This window comes from Lissotriton helveticus, chromosome 9 (assembly GCF_964261635.1).
Source record: "Lissotriton helveticus chromosome 9, aLisHel1.1, whole genome shotgun sequence".
Taxonomy (NCBI): Eukaryota; Metazoa; Chordata; class Amphibia; order Caudata; family Salamandridae; genus Lissotriton; species Lissotriton helveticus.
The window spans coordinates 729,189,355-729,209,224 of NC_136070.1; the positions used below are offsets into that span (position 1 = coordinate 729,189,355).

A 19,870-nucleotide genomic window follows, 5' to 3' on the forward strand; every position below is an offset into this window, starting at 1 on the left:
CAGGTCCTCTTCTGTCTGACTCACTTACTATTGGATATTTTGCAGGCATTCCTATTCTAATCTTCCCGGTCATAGCCTTTCATGAACAGGGATGCAGGTGATGAATTCTCTCTAGCGAGGGTGTTCAACCTGCAGTCTTCCTTTGTGAGATAACCCACTGGGTCTGTTGCACCCCCACCTGTCGGCTGACCTTGTTTTCCTGAGTCAGCAGATCATCTTACACTTTCCAGTTGTGTGGCTCTGTTTGACCAAGGGCTCTAGTTGTCTCTGACATTATCATGTCAGAATTGGGTCTTTGCGCATATGTATATATAGTCTATAATATAGTGATATCTGTCCTTGGGGATAACTATTATAGCAGCCTCCAACATTGAAGCTGCAGAGTTTAGAAAAGGTACTGAAAACTTTAGTCAATAGAGTTGCAATCTCTCAACAAAAGGTTTTTTAAAAATTTTCTGTAAAGCCGCCTGGGCATTTGGCCAGTTTAGCCAGGAGATTGCGGAAATCACTTCCTCAGTTCGAATCTCCTCCTCCAGTATTGCAGTTTGGTCTGGGATCAGTTTAGATGGTTGCATGTCTTGAAGGTATCTAGTGCTCACTGTGTTATCTAACCTTTGCTCCTGTCAGACTCTATAACTCTTTAATACATATACATTTATATATTGATTGATTGATAGGCTTTATTTCGATATATATGATATCTTAAAAGCTGTACAAAAATAATCACAATATTTACAACATGTACAATACCTTCACTAGTAGGGAGGAAAATAAAAACAGTGACATAAATGAGTACAATAAATACAATTAAAATTAGGATTAAATTGAAACAGAAAGCCTTTTTGCATGAATCAACCAAGACCACTTTAAAAATTTGGACACACCGCAAACCACCAAGGCGGATGTGTCAGACAAAAAAATCCGTAAGGCCACATGGTGCTGGCGAGTCCCTAAAAGTCTGCACAGTGGTTTAAGCCAATGCCTTCTAGGTGCAGAATAGTCTGGGCATTCAAAGAGGATATGTGCCACTGTCTCGACCCGTGTGGAGCAAAGGGCACAGAAGGGGGAGAACTGGGGGGACGGTTTCCACCGAGATACCAGATCACCAACAGGTAAGGTCCCCACTCTAAATTTAAAATATAAAGCCCGATCGAAGGGAATGGAAATCATGTCGAGATATGGTTCATAGACCACCACGTCTTTAATCTTCAAGAAGGCTGAGGTGGAATTACAATGATGTGGGTTGACAATGCGTTTAGAAGTGACCCAATCCCAATTCATTCTCTTTAACGTGGCTTTAGGAGGGGCAGATCGGGTAACCCAAGCATCACCAAGGCCCAACTCCCCCAAAAGGCATTTAACGTCCCTCAGCCATTTAATCCTGTGCCAGCCTCCCATTGCCATAACCTCAGACACTGCCTTAGCATAGGATGCTAGTTCAGGCACCCTCCAAAGCCGGGCCCACAGGAGCAAGGGACGAAGTCGTGCCTGGTCCGCAATTGATCTACAGCCTGGAACCAGCAGCACGGGGACTGTGGGTGTACTCGAGGGGAGAACCAATAGATCTTTCAGGAATTTGGTCTCAGATTTTACTAGTACATCCAGGTTACATGTGCCCCACAACTCCGCCCCGTACAAAGCTGCACTAACCCCTCTCGCTTTATAGATCTCCACAACTGGGGCAATCATTTTTTTTATGGAGGAACACTGTTCCCTAAGCAGCACACCGCCCACCCTTTTGTGGTTGAGAAGCATCTTATGAATGTGCGGAGTCCAACTCAATGAATCACTGAGGCGGATTCCCAGGTAATCGAACTCAGATACCCTCTCTAGGGGAGCCGAGTTCAAAACCGGGGGGCGCCCCAGTTTTCCAGGAGGATTCATGATCAAGTACTTGGTCTTGTCAACATTGATCACCAATCCCCTAAGGGAACAAAACTCCTGAAAGCGATTAAGCAGTTTTTGAAGGCCCTGGGGGGTCTTTGCGATGAGGAGGGTATCATCTGCAAAGAGCAGTGTTGGGATCCGTGTGCCCGCCAGGGAAGGTGCATCTGCGGGTTCTTGGAGCAGATACTCAACCACCCCATTCACATATAGGGAGAATAGGGTGGGAGCCAGCACACACCCCTGGCGAACACTCCTTCCCACTGGAATCCTGTCTGTTTTTTCCCCATTCATACCCCACCGCACCTGTGCATAGTTGCCTGAGTGTAATTTTATCAGAAGCAATAGGATATAAGGGGGCAACCCCAGGCCCTGTAGGACCCTCCACAGTTCCTCCCTAGGTACCAGGTCAAAGGCAGTCTTAAGGTCAATGAAGGCCAAATAGAGACTGCCTTTGCCCAGCACCACCACCTTCCAGTACAGCAGGATTAATCTAAAGGCCTGCTCGATGGTCCCGGTGCCTGAGCGGAATCCAGCCTGGAAGTCTGACAAAATTTTGTTGTCGTCCACCCATTGGAGAACCCTCCCCAGGATCACCTTCCCTGCCACCTTTTGGGATGAATCGATGAGGCTTATGGGCCTATAGTTAGCAGGGTTGTCCCGACAACCCTTCTTAAATATCGGGACAACCTCCGCCCCTTTCCAAGATTCGGGTACAGGGGCTCCCCTCAGAATGGCATTTAATAGTGTGGAAACCAACTTCCCCCATTCCTTGGGATTGGCACATAGCAAGTCGCCGGGTATCCCGTCGGGCCCAGCTGCTTTTAAGGGCACCAGGGACTTGATTACGTCCTCCACTTCTCTAATAGTGAAAACATCGCCCTATATGTCCATTGCGTGGTCCGCTAAAACAAAGGGGTCGATAAGGACCCCTTCAGAAGCGGTATACAGGGACAGAAAGTGGCTGAACCAGTTCTGAGCTGGGATGTTGCACGTCAGCAGAGATCCGACAGGCCTATCCCTAGATCTTACCAAACCCCAAAATCCCCTAGCATCCCTACCCAAACTTGCGTCCAGGAGGTCCGCCCAGAATTTCTCATCCCACTCTCTTTTTGCTACTTTAATGGTCTCAGAGTAATCTTTCCTTGCGAGCCTAATTGCAGGCTGGGATTTAGATTTAACGGCACCTACTAGTGCTTTTTTCTTCTCCCTGCTTTTAGTAAACCACACCTGCACTATGGGCGGCTTCCTCCTATTTTCACCCCCGGGGAACCATACTTGGGACAATGAACAGGCTGCTCAAAGCCCTGGTAAGATCACAGAAGGTTATATATATGTCTTACCACGTGTCTTGCACAGGAACAGAGATGCTAGGTCCCAAATCCCACTAGGCAATACCCAGAGGTCAATAGTAATGAACCCCTAGAATATTTCCATGGGGGAAGGTGGAATGGATAAAATAACTAAAGAGAAGAGAAGAGACTGGTCCTGGGTTGTTCCAATGCTTCTTATCCGCTCTGCACATTACTTTTCTACTCTTCTAATGTCTTCCCACTCTTCCTCTCCTGTACCTCTATTACTCTTCACCTACCCTTGTCTCCCAAGATCTGCGCCTCTCTTCTTTATCACGTGTGTTTTCTAAGCAGTTGTCTACGTCTATTTAAAGTTTAATTTCACTATCTAGACGTGTCTTGACATTCCACTTGAAAATTGCTTCTTTTCTGTATTTACCTCTATGGCTTTTCTTATTACAAGTTTCTTTCCTGTAAACACAAACCCTTGTTAACCCTTTCACCACAGCGGAAATTCCGCCGCGGTGCGGGTGATTTATAGCCTGGGCGTGGTTCGGACGGCCCCCGGCCGTCGTCCGCACACGCCCACCGTGACGTCGGACGGCCGCCGGCCGTCCGACGCACGCAAGGGGTTAAACCCTGTTTCTTTCGTCTATTTATCTTTATAAAGCTATCAGTTTTAATTGACTTAACTCACTTGTATCTTTCTTTCGTTTCTTTTCAGACTAATGAAGAATCTTTTCTTTGTTACCTAGAACGGTAAGTTTTTTCACTATGCCGATTTCTTAAACTAGTATCATGCAATGGTTAATTAAGACTGTAATTAATCTGTCACTTAGCTTTTATTTGCTTCTCCGTCTTTGTCTTTTCTCCGTTATAACGTCTCCGAATATCGAATCTCTGCGTCTTCTCTTCACTTTGTCGCTTCTCTATTCGAAAAGCCTCAGGTATTCTCTTGAAGTCTCTCCGTTGACCAAATAAACTCAATTCTCTCAGAACTCTAACTCTGGTCTTTTTCGTGTATCTTGTTTTATTGTTTTCACCAAAACCCTTACTAAACTTTCCCTAAAACTAACTACAATTCTCGAACTCAGGTGTTACGCTGCTTGTCCGTTGGAAACTTCAGTGAAGTGTGCGTTTTCCGTTGCGCTCGCACCTCACCTGGATTCTTCTGTAGCGAGCGGTAGAAGCACTAGACCGTCAACTCGAAATTGGAAGCGGCAGCCATCTTAGTATGCCGATTCCGGATTAATTCCGGCCAAGTGCAGTTTATTAACATATCTTTCCTGATTGTCTCTTTATTGGTGTCAATCGTAGCTGCCACCTTCGCTGGGGTCCTGACAGTACCCCCTAACAAAGGAGGTCCTTTCTATCTTGGTTTTGTAGGGTTTCGCAGATGAAAGGACTTAATCAACCTTGGAGCATGAACATTCACACCCAACTCCCAAGATCGTTCCTCCGGTCCATAACCTTTCCAGTCTACTAGGTAATATAGTTTTCGTTTTGACCTCTTAGAATCCAAAATTTCCTTGACTTCATATTCTACACCTGTTTCTAGATGGATAGGTTTTGGAGGTGACTCTACTCGCAAATTAATCGGGGCCTTTTTTAACAAGGAAACATGGAAGACTGGGTGGATTTTCAATTTAGATAGCAATTTAATGCAATAAGTCACTTGATTAATCTGTTTCTCTACTTGATACGGGCCAATGTACCTGGGTTGGAATTTCCGATTTCCTTTCAGTCTCAGGTTTTTAGTACTTAACCAAACATGGTCTCCTTTTTCTAAAGGGGGGGCCTCACGCCTCTTTTTATCTGCATAGTTCTTATACCTCCCCTTCGCCAATTCTAGATTCTCTATTGCGCTTTGATGAATCTGTTCTAAATGGGACACTAATTCCTCCACTGCCGGGACAGAAATCTCAGTTTGCCTGATTGTTGAGTTTGGGTGTCTCCCATAATTCATGTAGAAGGGAGAAAAACCAGTGGAAACGTTTTAAGCATTATTGTGGGCAAATTCTGCTGCCCACAAATAATCTGACCAGTCCCCATCCTGTTTTAAAAGAAACAATCTCAAGTATTGTTCCAATTCCTGGTTTACCCTCTCAGTTTGACCGTCTGTTTCTGGGTGGTAGCTGGTGGAAAATCTAACTTCCGTTCTCAGACCTTCCATGAAAGACTTCCAAAAATGGGAAACAAACTGAGGGTCTCTATCAGAAATTACTATCTTTGGAATTCCATGTATTTTTACAATTTGTGTGCTAAAATGAGTGGCTAATTGTTTGGCCGTAGGTACCCCTTTTAAAGCTGTGAAGTGTGCCATCTTGGAGAATGAGTCTACTACTACTAAAATGGTATTATAACCTTGACTAAGTGGCAAATCAGTAATAAGGTCTAACGTGACTGTGTGCCAGGGATAAGGTGGAGTAGGCAGTGGAAGAAGCAATCCCTTCGGGCCTGCCGTTCAGATTTTCCCTGAGCGCAAATCTCACAAGTCTTCACGTACTCCTCAATATCTTTAGTCATTTCCGGCCACCAATAGTGTAGTTTGATTAGTTCCTTGGTTTTCGCCTCACCTTTGTGTCCTGCTAACTTTTCATCATGACATTCATGCATTACTTGTTGCTGTAACTCTTTCGTAGGAATATACAATTTTTTCTGGAAGTAAGGTAACTGGTGGATGATTTCTCTTCCTTCTTTTTCTTTTACCCAGCTGTGCATGGTTTCTGGATCCATTACTTCTGGAATGCTTGTTTCCAAATTGACTGAAGTCATGGCACCAATTATCTTAGCATTGGGAATAATGGATTGATTTTCCAAGGGAGTCTTCTGATTCTCTGTGTTTATTCTGGATAAGGCATCCGCCTTTCCATTTTGTGCCCCCGGCCGATAGGTGATCACAAAGTCGTAATCGGCAAAATACAAGGACCAACGCAACTGTCTTGGGGTAAGCGTTCTGGCTGTCTTAAAATTTTTTAAATTACGGTGGTCGGTGTACACCGTTACCTGATGTTGAGCTCCCATGAGGTGATGTCGCCATTCTTTAAACGCATCTTTTATTGCCAAGAGTTCTTTTTCCGTGATGGTGTAATTTATTTCAGCTGGAGTTAACTTCCTAGATCTGTAAGCGACTGGCTGCAGTTGGCCCGTTACCTTATTCCGTTGGGACAGGACTCCTCCGACTGCCTGATCTGAAGAATCTGTTTCAACGTAAAAGGGTTCCGTTGGATCCGCGTGTTGAAGAATTGGAGCGGAGGTAAAATCTTGCTTCAGAGAACTGAAGGCTTCTTCAGCTTCATTCGACCATTCAAACTGAATTCCCTTCTTAAGCAGTTTTGTCAAAGGCAAGATTTTACGAGAGAATTAGTTTATGTATCTTCTATACAAATTTGCAAATCCAATGAAGCTTTGAACCTCTCTGACGCTCGCAGGGGACTTCCATTCGATCACTGCTTCAATTTTTCGCTTGTCCATGAGTATTCCATTTGTGGAGATGACGAACCCCAAAATCTCTACTTGGGAAACATTGAATGCACATTTTTCTAGTTTCACAAACAGTTTATTGTCTCTTAATTTTTGTAAGACTCCTCTGACTTGATCTTGATGTTTTTCCTTATCAGCGGAGTAAATGAGGATGTCATCTATGTACACTATCGCACATTGATCTATATATTCCTTCAGGACATCATTAATGAAATGTTGGAAGGCAGCCGGGGCGTTGCATAGACCGTAAGGCATGACTTGGTATTCGAACAATCCAAATCTCGTCCTAAAGGCCGTCTTCCATTCGTCGCCTTCTCGCATTCGGACCAGGTGATAAGCTCTCCTCAGGTCTAGCTTCGTGTAGATTTGAGCTCCTTTCACCTGATCCAATAAAACTGATATAAGGGGTAGTGGGTACCGGTTCTTTTTCATGATTTTATTGATGGCCTGGTAGTCAATACAGACTCTCAAATCCCCTTCTTTCTTTGGCACAAAAAACAAGGGGGAAGATACTGGGACTGTGAGGGTCGAATGAAGCCATTAGCTAAGTACTTGTCTAAATACTCCATCAGGTGATGGTGTTCCTTCTCGGTTAAGGCATACACTCGACTGCAGGGTAAATTCAAACCTGGTTCTATTTTGATTTTGCAGTCATAGACTCGGTGAGGAGGCAGTTGTTCGGCTTCCACTTCATTAAACACATCTTCAAAATCCTTGTATTCTTCTCGTATCTCTTGAGCATCTACGACACATATTGATCCTCCAGTCAGACACAAAGAATACGCTGGACTTAGCTCTCGAGTGTTTTCTTTATTTCCCAAGCAATTTTCTTGCCAGTAATTTGAATCCATTTTTATGGTTCTAGTACTCCAGTCGACCGTTGGGTTATGTTCAGTGAGCCAGGGAAGGCCAAGTATCAATTGAAATTGGGGGGCATCAATCAAATTGAACTGAATCTTTTCTTCATGACCATCGTTGGAGATTAAATGTATTATTTCCGTATGACTAACGATAGGACCTGATGATAAATTTGTCCCATCCACTGCTCTGACTGGTTCACTTTTAGATTTCTTGATCGCTTCAATGCCCACCTTAATTGCAAATTTCAAGTCGCAGAAGTTTCCTGTGGCCCCCGAATCAATCATTACCGAAACCTCTGTCAGCGTTATGTGTGTAACTTAACCTCCATTGATAATATTAAGTGAGGTGCTGCTGACTAAGGTGTTGGCCACTCTGTGTTCTTCTGGAGTTTTTTCTTGAATCGCACCCACCTGTTCAACTCCTTCAACAGGTGGTGCGATTAGTTTTCCTTCGGCTTCAAGGTTGTCTTAGGTTTCTTGTGACAATTTCTGACGAAGTGACCTCCAGATCCACAATACATGCATAGATTGCTGGTTCTTCTTTTCTCCTTATCTTCCTTGACAGAGGACCACATATGGTTCCGATTTGCATGGTTTCTGTGATCTGTTGTCCTTCATAACTTCTACTATTTTCAGTTCTGGCTCTGTCGAACCTGGGAACCACTGACCTAAAATCCTTCCTTTTCTCACCTTTCCTCTCTCCTTGTCGAAAATCTATTTCCAGCACTAAATCCACCAATGCTGAGATCTCCGTGGGTCTATTTGGTATTCTTGCCAATACGTCTTTTAGTTCATCCCTCAATCCTCTGTAAAATACTGCAGCTCTCTTGCTCTCGGGCCAGTCTGTTTCCACCACTAACTTGTTAAACTGGGCCAGGTAGGACACTACATCTCTATTCCCTTGTCTCAAATCAAGTAATTCATTGTCTACAGCTTGAGATATTCTTCGTCTGTCAAATATTCGCAAAAATTCCTGTTTGAACTCTTCATAATTTCGTAACATAGGATCATCTCTAGTAACCAGAGGCCTGGCCCACGACGCTGCGTCTCCACTTAAATATGATAGTACGAAGGCAACTTTAGACTGCGCGTCAGGGAAAATTGAAGGGCGGCACATGAAATGTAAGGAACATTGCATGATAAATATTTGTGCCTTTTGTGGATCTCCACTGAATCGTTCTGGGGCTGCTAATGGAATGACTGGGGACAGGGAGTGGATTACCTGAGTGGTCAACCTATTGGAACTTTCCGATGTGGCGTTTTGCGCATCTTGTCCTAAACCAAGGGACTGTCTTAGCCGTTGAGCTAGTTCAGCAGTCTCTTTTCTAGAATTCACCACCTCTAATCTCAGGCCTTGGTTTTCCTCTCTAACTGCACTTCACTCCTTTTGAATGGTATCTAAGACCACTCCTAACGTCTGTAGATTTATTCCCTCTGGCCATCTCTGTTTGGGTGCAAAATGCAACTTGGGCACTTCACTCTGTCAGACTCTATAACTCTTTAATACATAAATATTTATATATATGTCTTACCACGTGTCTTGCACAGGACAGAGATGCTAGGTCCCAAATCCCACTAGGCAATACCCAGAGGTCAAAAGTAATGAACCCCGAGAATATTTCCATGGGGGAAGGGGGAATGGATAAAATAACAAATGAGAAGAGAAGAGACTGGTCCTGGGTTGTTCCAATGCTTCTTAGGCGCTCTGCAGACTTACTTTTTTGAGGAATCTGAGAAGATAATAAACATTACTTTTCTACTCTTCTAATGTCTGCCCACTCTTCCTATCCTGTACCTCTATTACTCTTCACCTACCCTTGTCTCCCAAGATCTGCGCCTCTCTTCTTTATCACGTGTGTTTTCTAAGCAGTTGTCTACGTCTATTTATAGTTTAATTTCACTATCTAGATGTGTCTTGACATTCTACTTGAAAATTGCTTCTTTTCTGTATTTACCTCGATGGCTTTTCTTATTACAAGTTTCTTTCCTGTAAACACAAACCCTTGTTAAACCCTGTTTCTTTCGTCTATTTATCTTTATAAAGCTATCAGTTTTAATTGACTTAACTCACTTGTATCTTTCTTTCGTTTCTTTTCAGACTAATGAAGAATCTTTTCTTTGTTACCCAGAACGGTAAGTTTTTTCACTATGACGATTTCTTAAACTAGTATCATGCAATTGTTAATTAAGACTGTAATCAATCTGTCACTTAGCTTTTATTTTCTTCTCCGTCTTTGTCTTTTCTCCGTTATAACGTCTCCGAATATCGAAGCTCTGCGTCTTCGCTTCACTTCGCCGCTTCTCTATTTGAAGAGCCTCAGGTATTCTCTTGAAGTCTCTCAGTTGACCAAATAAACTCAATTCTTTCAGAACTCTAACTCTGGTCTTTTTCGTGTATCTTGGTTTATCGTTTTCACCAAAACCCTTACTAAACTTTCCCTAAAACTAACTACAATTCTCTAACTCAGTTGATACGCAGCTTCTCCGTTGGAAACTTCAGTGAAGTGCGTGTTTTCCGTTGCGCTCACGCCTCACCTGGATTCTTCTGTAGGGAGCGGTAGAAACACTAGACTGTCAACTCGAAATTGGAAGCGGCAGCCATCTTAGTATGCCGATTCCGGATTAATTCCGGCCAAGTGCAGTTTATTAACAGATCTTTCCTGATTGTCTCTTTATTGGTTTCAATCGTCGCTGCCACCTTTGCTGGGGTCCTGACAGCTCCAAATAGAGATGTTCATAGAATTCTCGGAATGTCTCAGCTATCGTAGCATCTTCCATCATTGGGTGTCCCTCACGGTCATTTATTGCTTGGATACCTTGCTGCTGGTGGCTTTCGCAAAGCTTATGTGCTAGGCGTCGGCCACATTTGTCCCCCCCACATAAAAGGAATGGCGCAGCCGGAGGGCTGCGTACTCCGCCTTGTCTTAATCGAATGCAGCCAGTTGTGAACATAGTGCCGAGAGTTGGCACCATACCCTAGGAGCCCAGGTTTTCTGATTTATACACTCTAATTCCCTGATCTGTAGTAAGAGGCTCTCTCTCTTTTCCCTCCGAAATTTGTTGTCTGTAGCCGATATCGCAATGAATTCGCCCCGCACCACTGTTTTCAGTGCTTCCCACAAGATGGATGTGTTGGTCTCCGGAGTGTCGTTATGTGCAAATTAATCCCCCAGTGTGCACTTGATTTGCTCCACTACCTCTTTACGTTGTAGGAGTGTATCTCTCTGCCGCCACTGCCTGCAAGGGTGGGTATGAGTGGGAAACAACTCAGTGGTCACCACTACTGCGTGATGCGAGAGTGTTGCAGTGAGTATCTCCATGTCTGCTGCCAGGGCATGTATGTCTCTAGTGCCTAGCAATTAGTCTATTCTAGCATAAGTTTTTTGTACGTTAGAATAATAGGAATATTCCCTTGTCTGGGGATGGGATGCCCTCCAGAGATCAACCAGTCCTACTTCCTTCAGCCTAGCGTGTCCCTCCATGGATAAAGCTCCCACTTGGCACTGTTGTTGGACTGACATGTCTGCGTTATTTTCAAATGCTAAGTTAAGGTACCACCCCAGTAGTATGTTACGTTCGTCCGCGGCCAACACCTCTCACAGATCCAGGAGAGCAGAGCATTGCCCGCCGAGTCTGCAGAGCCGAGCTCCGTCCATGGTGCAGAAATGCTGCTGTGCCCCCCGCATTGTGCTCCATCTCAGCTCTGACCCACAGACTCTGCTGCAGTTCTCAACCACAGCAGGGATGAGAGGAGCGTTCCTCTTAGTCGTGGCAAGTCTCATGACGCATATAGGCGGAAGCCGGAAGCATACAAGTATGCTTCCTCAACTCAACTGTCAGGGTCAGAACAAGGCTTGGAACAAGTTCGTTCCATACAAGCTATTTAAAATAAAAAACTAGCCCGGGACTCCCAGCCACACCATAAATAAAATAGGGTGCTGCTGGTAAACTCCGCTCCAGAGCGTAGGTGAAGTTTTTTTTGAACTCCGCGCTCCAAGCGGAGTGAGGAAAACTCCAGGAACTCCGCTGTTAGAGCAGAGTTTACCACTCACCCTTAATTCTACACTTGCATTCTCCAAACCACAGTGTCCCTTAAAATCTTTTCAACATAATAACTGGGACAACTTATTGTTGAATTAAACATAAATACCTTCATACAAACAGAAGGGTCCTTCTCCCTAAGATTAATGTGCTTGGCAAATAAGGAGCACCCAAAATTAGGAGGCAAAAGTAAAAAAACTTAGGGATAAACATGCAAAAAGGGCCAGGTCCAACAGTAACCCTACTGAGGTGTGTTACTACAGGATCATTGGGTCAATATCTGTGTGAATAATTTATGGGTGGAAGTTTCTGGATGTGAGAAAAAAATCAATGCATGTGTAAGATCTATGTGCACTTGAGTAGATGATCTCTCTACTCTTGATGATGCATTCTCCATACATCTTCTTCATTGCAGTCGGTTATTTCTTTAAGCAGGGTTACTGTGGCTCTGTGAGTTGTGGAGCCAAGAGGTTCTCTATGTTCAATTGGGTGAAGAGTTTAGCTGAACTCCCTGCTGACAAATAAATGCCCTTCGGTGAAGTGCGCCACAGTGGGGAATAGATTTGCACAGAAGGTTTCTTTGTCATTGTTGGGGGTAAAGTGTCAAGGGGAGGTTGCCATGTATACCTCTGATCCCCACCCAGCACCCTCCCACATCTGCTTCTTTTGAATCTAATTCCAAAGTTCTGCCCCTGCATATCAGAATTGTTGTGCCTTTTGTTTTGCATGCACTAAAGGCATACCATTGGGATGTGGTACATGCCGAGCAAGTTGGCTGGTAACATTAAGTCAGGAGTTGGCTTTACCTCCCTAATTGTGAATGGTGTGGGGGTGTGAGGTGACATACAGACTGATTCAATAATTTGACTGTATGAGTAGTAGCTGGTTTGTGTGGTGGCTGAAAAGTGTGAGATAAACTAATGGGAACAATAGCAATTATAAACAGGGCCAGTGCCCACAATATAATTAAATAAACAAGAAGGGAACACAATGTCTCACAATGCAGGTGTCCAATTTGTAGTGCAGTTCGTAGGGCAAGTGTTGGGGCTTAGCTCTAGTTAGCTGCAGACAAGCCCCCGCTGAGATGATTGGGGATGCCAAAAGGGGTTCTGGTGGTAGAGTTGGGATGCACAGCTGATAAGTTAAGCCAAGTGGGGAAAAACATGAGTCCCTCTAGGCGAGACCTGATGAAGTGAGTCTCAGAAAAGGTCATCAGAGCGTGGTGACTAGGAGGCCAAGATTCAGAAGTGGACAGCAGTTGTCAGCACAGGCTGGAAGTCAATCATTTTCAGAAGTAGCCATATGGTCCAGTCTGTCTATCATCTGCTTTTGGGACCTTCTTCCTTCCTGAATCTAGTTGTGGTAGGCGTGTTCCAGGACCCTCCCTATGCAGTATCACGGGGTATCTCTGGCCGTGAGTCGTCAGCTGGCTGTGAAAGTCCTAGTATGGTGTGCGCTTCTAACATGACCTGAGTGGAATGCTGCTTGCCTATATAGTTGAACAGGAGACTGAATGGATTCCCCCATTGATATGGGACCATTTTCCTGCGAAGTGCATGGTGACCTAGGTAAATTCCTTGTGGAGCGCTAGGGTACCGGGCGTAACATCTTAAAAGAGAGCAGTGGAAGAGTCCCGGAAAGAGAGTGGTGCCTGGCTGCTAGAAGGATGGAGTCCTTTGCTTTGATGAAGTGTACTGTCATGAGGACATCTGCTGTCAGGTCTCTATTTTGCTGAAATGCTGAGAAGATCCTGTGCTTACAGTTTGGGTGGACTGGCGCTTGATTGGCATCCTGCAGGATTTGTAAAAAGAGGGCCCGTACATATTCCTCTAGGTCCTTAGCAAGTAAGTCTTTAGGAACCCCTTTTATATGAATGTTATTTCATCTTGAACGATTTTCTAACTCCTCCACTTTATCAATGAATTCCATATGGCGTGCTTCTAATGCCGACATTTACCGGCGATTTCCTCTTGATCATGAGCTGTGGTGGCGATGTAATTTTTGACTTGGTTGAGGTGAATTTTCGCTGTTTGAATAGAATGGTTGAGTTTCGTGATGGTGTTATTCACGTCCTTGTGCCATGCCGCCATATCTTTGTGGAATTCCTTTAGGAGTTTCTGGATATTTGCTTTAGTGACCTGGGCTTGCTTACAAGCGGTCCCCCAATGTAAGAGGGGTCTAATGTTTACCCGGCTTTTAGGGATGAAGTAGATCCTTAATGGATGATGTCTTAGTTACTTTATTTTTGGCTGTGGTTATCGTAGGTGCCGGATGGCAGAGATTATATAGCGTCCTGGAAGTTACCATTGTCTTAGGGGTGCAAGGACATTGGCAGACATACAGGATCCTCGTCATTGGTTGAAAAAAAGCAAGCGTGCTGTCATGTTGAACTGCCTCCGAGCCGAGTTTACAACAGACACACAGTTGATGGGCGGAATGCAGAACATATTAAAACATTCACCCCCAGTCAAGAGACCTGGTTTAAATCCATCACTCTTGCTCACCATGCCACCCTAGTTTAAACCTGGCCATAGGCAAATCGGTCCGCACAGCGTTGAGCCACAAGGGCTATCAGGGTCCCACCTGGATCGGGGGCGACAGGAAGTTGTGGAGGCTAAGCAAGGTTCTGTGTGTGCCCTCCAATGATGAGGCCTAGCAGTGCTTCTCCCAACCAGGCGGTATAGCCAGGGCTTAACGTGGATGCTCATGGATGAAGTGTGTCAGCAAGGTCAGCCCAAAATTGTATCACAAAGTTGGGGCCTGATGCCCTTGCCTAGTGACGTTCAAAGGGAGGAGACCAATTGATTATGGTGCTGGAGAGGAGGTGTTGCGACGTCAGTAGCACAAAAATATCTGAACTGCCACTAACCTCGGGAGATCACCAGCGGGAACGATGAAGCGTAGAAAGTCCCCCGATTCCCAGAGGTGCAACCCCACTCAGAGTGAAGAAAACACTACTATGTGAGGAAGTCCCCAGGGGAAAAGGGAAGTGGAGAAAACACTGCTAGTCAACCAGGTGTCCCCTAGTCCTGCTTCTGTTTTCAGGGTTTCAGCACAGATACAGAAGGAGCCCTTCCGGGCATCACTATGTAAGGAAACAAAAAAGGAAACAACAAGGATTATGTTAGGCGCTGCCCCAGACCAGACCAATCACACTACACAAACGTTAGATAACACACTGCCCTTCCACTCACATGATCATGTAGCAGTACACTTAGGATAAGAAACATCGGTTGGAATCTACCCCCTGTGTGTAGTAAGCCATTGGTAAGGTCTGGTCATCTGGGTCAGAATGTCACACACTGCTCCTGCATAGACTCCACAGGAAAGAACTGTTATAAGAGCTCCCAAGTGTTGTTGCTTCACAGCAGTGGGGCTCTCAGAAAACGTGTAAAAGAAAAGCAGGCAAAAGAAAGGCCAAAGGGAAAAAAAACAGACTACCTGGAGGAGCGCTCCTGCGCACCTCTCCTACCAGCCAAAAGATCCCGGCTCTGTCAAGTGTCCCTCAGGCGCCTGGATTTCTCGTAGTCCTTGAAGGGTTCTTGCAGCGCTGTGCCTTCGCTGCAAAGGCTAGTCAAATATCGGAACAACGTGGAAGCAATCTGAAAGCGACGGTGTGTAAAAGCTCACCACAGGGATTGTTGGACCTTCGTAGTCCTACAGGAAGGAAAACGGGCGATAGTAAATCCCGCGGGGAATACCATCCGCATTTGTATCGGAAGGGCTGAACAAACAAGAAGGATTGTGTTGTAATCCCACTTGGTTTGCCCTGTCCCCCCCGCACCCTGTGCCCCTTGATTTAACCCCAAGAAGATGTGCGAAGATTCCACAGCTGACTCCAGCTGACAGGAACCTGTGATGGTGTAAGGACGCAATAAAGAAGACTTCTCATGAGCCACCTGTGTGCGTCATATTTATAACACTGGCGACGGAAACACCGTGTGGGGACGGTACACTATCACCCCCATTACATACTCCAGTACAGCCAGGTACTTTTGCTAAATTGCTGCCCTACCTGAGCCACCAAGGAAGTGTGAACCTCGACATTGTGTTCTTCTTGCCTCTCACTGCTTTTGGAAGTGCCCATGTGACTCATTTGTGGTCTGTGAAGAGGTTCCTTTGTCACGCCGATTGCCGACTCTTGGTGACTGACGGGTGAACTGGCTCATTCCTCGTGCCTTTTGCCTGGGTTGCAGTGCTTGTCCTATGAAATGAAATGAAAATTATATTTATATAGCGCATAAACTACCTTGAGGCCTTGCAGCGCTGATGGCTAGAATCAGAGAAACAACAGGGCAGGCGCTAGCAGGTGATTCCAAACAGTTGAGTTTTTAAAAGCTTTCTAAATGCCGCCAACAGATTACTATTCTTTCTAAGGGTGAGGGGAAGGGAGTTCCAAGTTTTTGCAGCATTAAAAGAGAACAAGCGGCCACCCCAACGAGCCTTGTTTATCTTATTGGAGGTGGCCAGGTGTAATGAGCTGGAGCGCAAGGCTCTGTGGGGGAGATTCGGAGTGACTAGAGTATGCAATATGGCTGGACCATTCCTCCATATAGCTTTCTGAGTCAGACACATGGCTTTAAACTGTATCCTGGCTGCAATAGGAAGCCAATGCAGTTTCTTCAGGGCAGGTTTAGCAGACCGCCAGCGAGGTATTTGATAAAGTAGTCGAGCTGCGCAGTTCTGGGTGACCTGAAGCTTATTAATTGCAGCATGGGGGACTCCTAAATAGAGAGCATTACCGTAGTCCAGGCGAGAGAGTATCAAGGCCTGGGCCATGACTCTCCTCGCCTGAAACTGCAGCAGAGGGAGAATCTTCCGGAGCATTCTCATCAGACCATAACAGGTGGATGAAATTTTAGTGGCCTGAAAAGTAAAATCGAGGAAGCTGTCTAACCAAATTCCCGGGGGCCTCATTTATGAGGCCTTGCGTGAGTTTTGCGCTTCCGATGCGTCACTTTTTGTGACGCATCGGCGGCGTAAAACTTGCCTCCTGATGCGCACTATTTACAAAGTGACGCATCTAAGCAGATGCATGTAAACCCCTGCACTACATTATACCTGCGTCAGGTATAATGTATGCAGAGGGGGCGTTCCCCCGCAAGAAGCCTCGTAATAGTGACGCAGTGAAATCTATGAGATTTCACTGCGTCACTTTTAGGACGCTGTTGCCTCAAAATCTTGCGCCTGCCTCACAGCAGGCGTAAGACTGACGCAAGCCCTTTCACATGGGGCTTTCCCCATGTGAAAGGACGCATTGCTGGAGTTGCGTCACTTTTGTGACACACCCCAGCAATGCGTGACTTTTGTGCTTACAGATACGTCAGAAATACTGACGTATCTGTAACTCCTTGCGACATGATGCGTCATATTATAAATATGACGCATCAATCATGTCGCAGGGAGAGCGCAGTGAAAAGTGACGCATCGCTGTTTTCACGCAGCGATGCGTCACTTTTCATAAATAAGGCCCCAGGCTTTTTATCTGTGTCTTGGGGGAGGGGGGAGGTCCCAAACAGGTTGGCCATAGGGGGACGAGAGTGTTGGGCGATGGATTGCCGAGCAACATAATTTCTGTTTTTTCCCCATTTAGCCTAAGGCAGGAGAGTTCCATCCATCTGGCTACTGCCTCTAAACAGGGACCCAGAGTGCTAGACAGCCCCTCAGCTTAGTTTAATGAGACCACTAGCTGGGTGTCGTCTGCAATAGGTGACAATTGTGATGCCAAATGGATGGACTAACTCCGCCAGGGGCCTCATGTAAACATTAAAAAGCGTGGGGCTCAGGGCAGAGCCCTGAGGAACCCCACAGCTAAGTGGAGTGGGTGCTTGGTGGAAATAGCCTCTCCCTCAAAGACCTGAAAGAAACGCTCATCAAGGAAGGAGGTAAGCCATGTCAGTGCTGCACCCGACACTCCCATGCCACTAAGTCGGTGTACTAAAATGGCATGGTTAACCGTGTCGAACGCAGCACTGAGATCTAACAAAATAATGGCCGCCTTCCCTCCTCGGTCCCGCCGACTCCTTGCTTCCTCTGTCACTGCCAACAGGGCTGTCTCAGTCCCATGTTGGGGACGAAAACCCGTCTGAGAAGTACACAGCAGGTTGTTAGACTCTAAATATTCAACTAAGATGTTATTTATGTGTTTCTCAGCCAATTTGCTCATCCAGGGCAAAAGGGAGATGGGGCGGTAGTTGGATAGATTGCGTTGGTCCAGATTGGGTTTTTTAAGAGGGCCCTAACCATTGCACATTTCCATGATATAGGGACTACGCCCGAGGCAATTGAGGTGTTAAGGACGTCAAGGATAGCTGGGCGAATCGAATCAATAACTAAAGTAAGATGATGTGGAGGTGCTGGATCTCTAGGAGAGCCTGAGGAGACTTTGGGAATTATTTTGTCCAAAGAGACAGTATCCAGAGGGGTAAATTGTTCAAACATGCAGATGGCTGGGATACTAGAACTAGCTATTGCCATTGCATCTAGCTCAGAATTAACAGAGGAAAAAGAGGCATAAATGGTTTGAATCTTCTGATAGAAGAATGTTGCTAAATTATTGCAGCGTTCAAGTGCTCCTTCTGATGATACTGATTCTTGAGGGGGAGTGATCAGTGATTTAGCTATCTGAAAGATTTCCTTTGGTGAGTTGGCAGCTATATTAATTTTTGTTTCGTAGAAGAGAGCTTGTGCGGCCTTAATTTCAATTTTGTATAGCCTAATCGCTGTTCTATATTCTGCCTTCCTACACTGAGAGCGATCTTGTCTCCAATTCCTCTCTAGTCTGCGACACGATTGTTTTAGGTCTCTCAGTTTGGGTGTAAACCATGGGGCTACCTTTTGCCTCTTTATACAATGCATGGATTCCTTAGGAAGGACTAGATCAAGGGAATTTTGGATCCAGTTGTTAAAGTTACTACTGGCCATGTTGGGGTTAGAGACCTTCACGGGTTCAAGGTCAGCGAGAGCAGATTCCCACAGAGTGGGAGAGAGTTTAGCCCACTTTCTGCCCCAGTGTTTTTTAGGTTCTTGAACAGATAAAGATCTCCTAGTTACCCAAATCAGAGGAATTAAGTAGTGGTCTGTCCAGGGAAGTGGTGCAGGCGTTTCAGTGGTAAGGGTTTCGATGTTACTAAACACATGATCCAAAAGATGACCTTTATCATGTGTCGGAGAGAACCCTTTTTGTGCCAGGTTAATCGCTTTAAGGCTCAGCCGAAGATTGTTGGCTGAGAGATCAAGAGAGTTATCTAAGTGTAGATTTATATCGCCCAGTACAGTAAAGTTGGCCGAGGTAAGCGCTAAAGTAGCAGCTAGGTCAGCAAGGTTCGAGATAAACTGACCTAAAGCTCCTGGCGGTCGGTAAATTAAGAGACCTGAGAGGGTGTTTACCGGGAAAAATTCTAGCGAAAAAGACATACTTTCACAGTCTGAGAGAGTAGTGGGATTACTACGACACTTATATAGATCTTTGTAAATAATGGCTAAACTGCCACCTCTACCAATAGTGCGGTCAGCTCTCTTTATTGTGTAGCCTTGGGGGACTGCCCACACAACGGCCGGGTCAGCTTCCAATTGAAGCCATGTCTCCGTTAGAAAGATTACATCTGGCTTGAGTTCTTCTATTAGAAGAGCTATATTAGTGCAGTGTTTAGGCAATGATCTACAATTAAGAAGGAACATCTTCCACTGACTGACATTAGAGTGTCTGCCGGTAGTACTGGGTGACAGCTTCCAATTGCAGTGTGTACAATGGGTCATAGCAATAGGGCGCATAGAATGTAAACATTTCGAGTTAATAGGAGGTCTTGACTCCCATAGGCGTAAGGAGTCATAGGTGTGTGACCTTCTGGCCCCAGGACCAGGGTTTACGGCCCTTTGACCCGGCTGGGCACGGACTGGTGCAGACTGGCTTCCGTTAGGCGCGGCTTCAGCGCGCCAGCGGCACGCCCGCTGCGCGTGTCCGCTGCGCGACAGTGTCATGTGCCTTAATATAGATTGGGTTCCTAGAAAAGCTGGAGCGTCACCCTGCATAGATGGCCACCCGCTAATGGCACCACCAGGAAGTGCTATGCACTGTAATCTCCCTCCACACAATCAGCACCAATTAGCTGCGATGGACCGGGGAGTCAGCGCGCGATTAGGAAGTCACTCAAATTCAATTTTAAAAAGGTGAGTAACAAGTTAAAAACAATGGCAGCAGTGTGGTAGTTGCCTCTGTAGCGCTAGCGCAGCAATGACCTGAGGAGCTCAGATTCTAGATCCTGCACGTCGGCGCTCTGAGGCTCTAAATAGTCCGGGTACCCAGAAAAG

General features: G+C 45.6%; 1 protein-coding gene across 10 annotated transcripts in view; it reads left to right on the forward strand.

The window, feature by feature from the left end:
• Positions 1–19,870, forward strand: part of TOP6BL (TOP6B like initiator of meiotic double strand breaks) — a 2,208,219-nt gene that overhangs the window by 790,698 nt on the left and 1,397,651 nt on the right. Inside the window, exon 8 of one of the 10 annotated variants that reach the window (XM_078660851.1) lies at positions 9,618–9,652. The exons of the other annotated variants lie outside the window; for them this stretch is intronic. Coding sequence (XP_078516977.1) covers positions 9,618–9,652 — 35 coding nt within the window. The remainder of the gene's footprint in view (positions 1–9,617; positions 9,653–19,870) is intronic. 10 annotated transcript variants of the gene reach the window in all.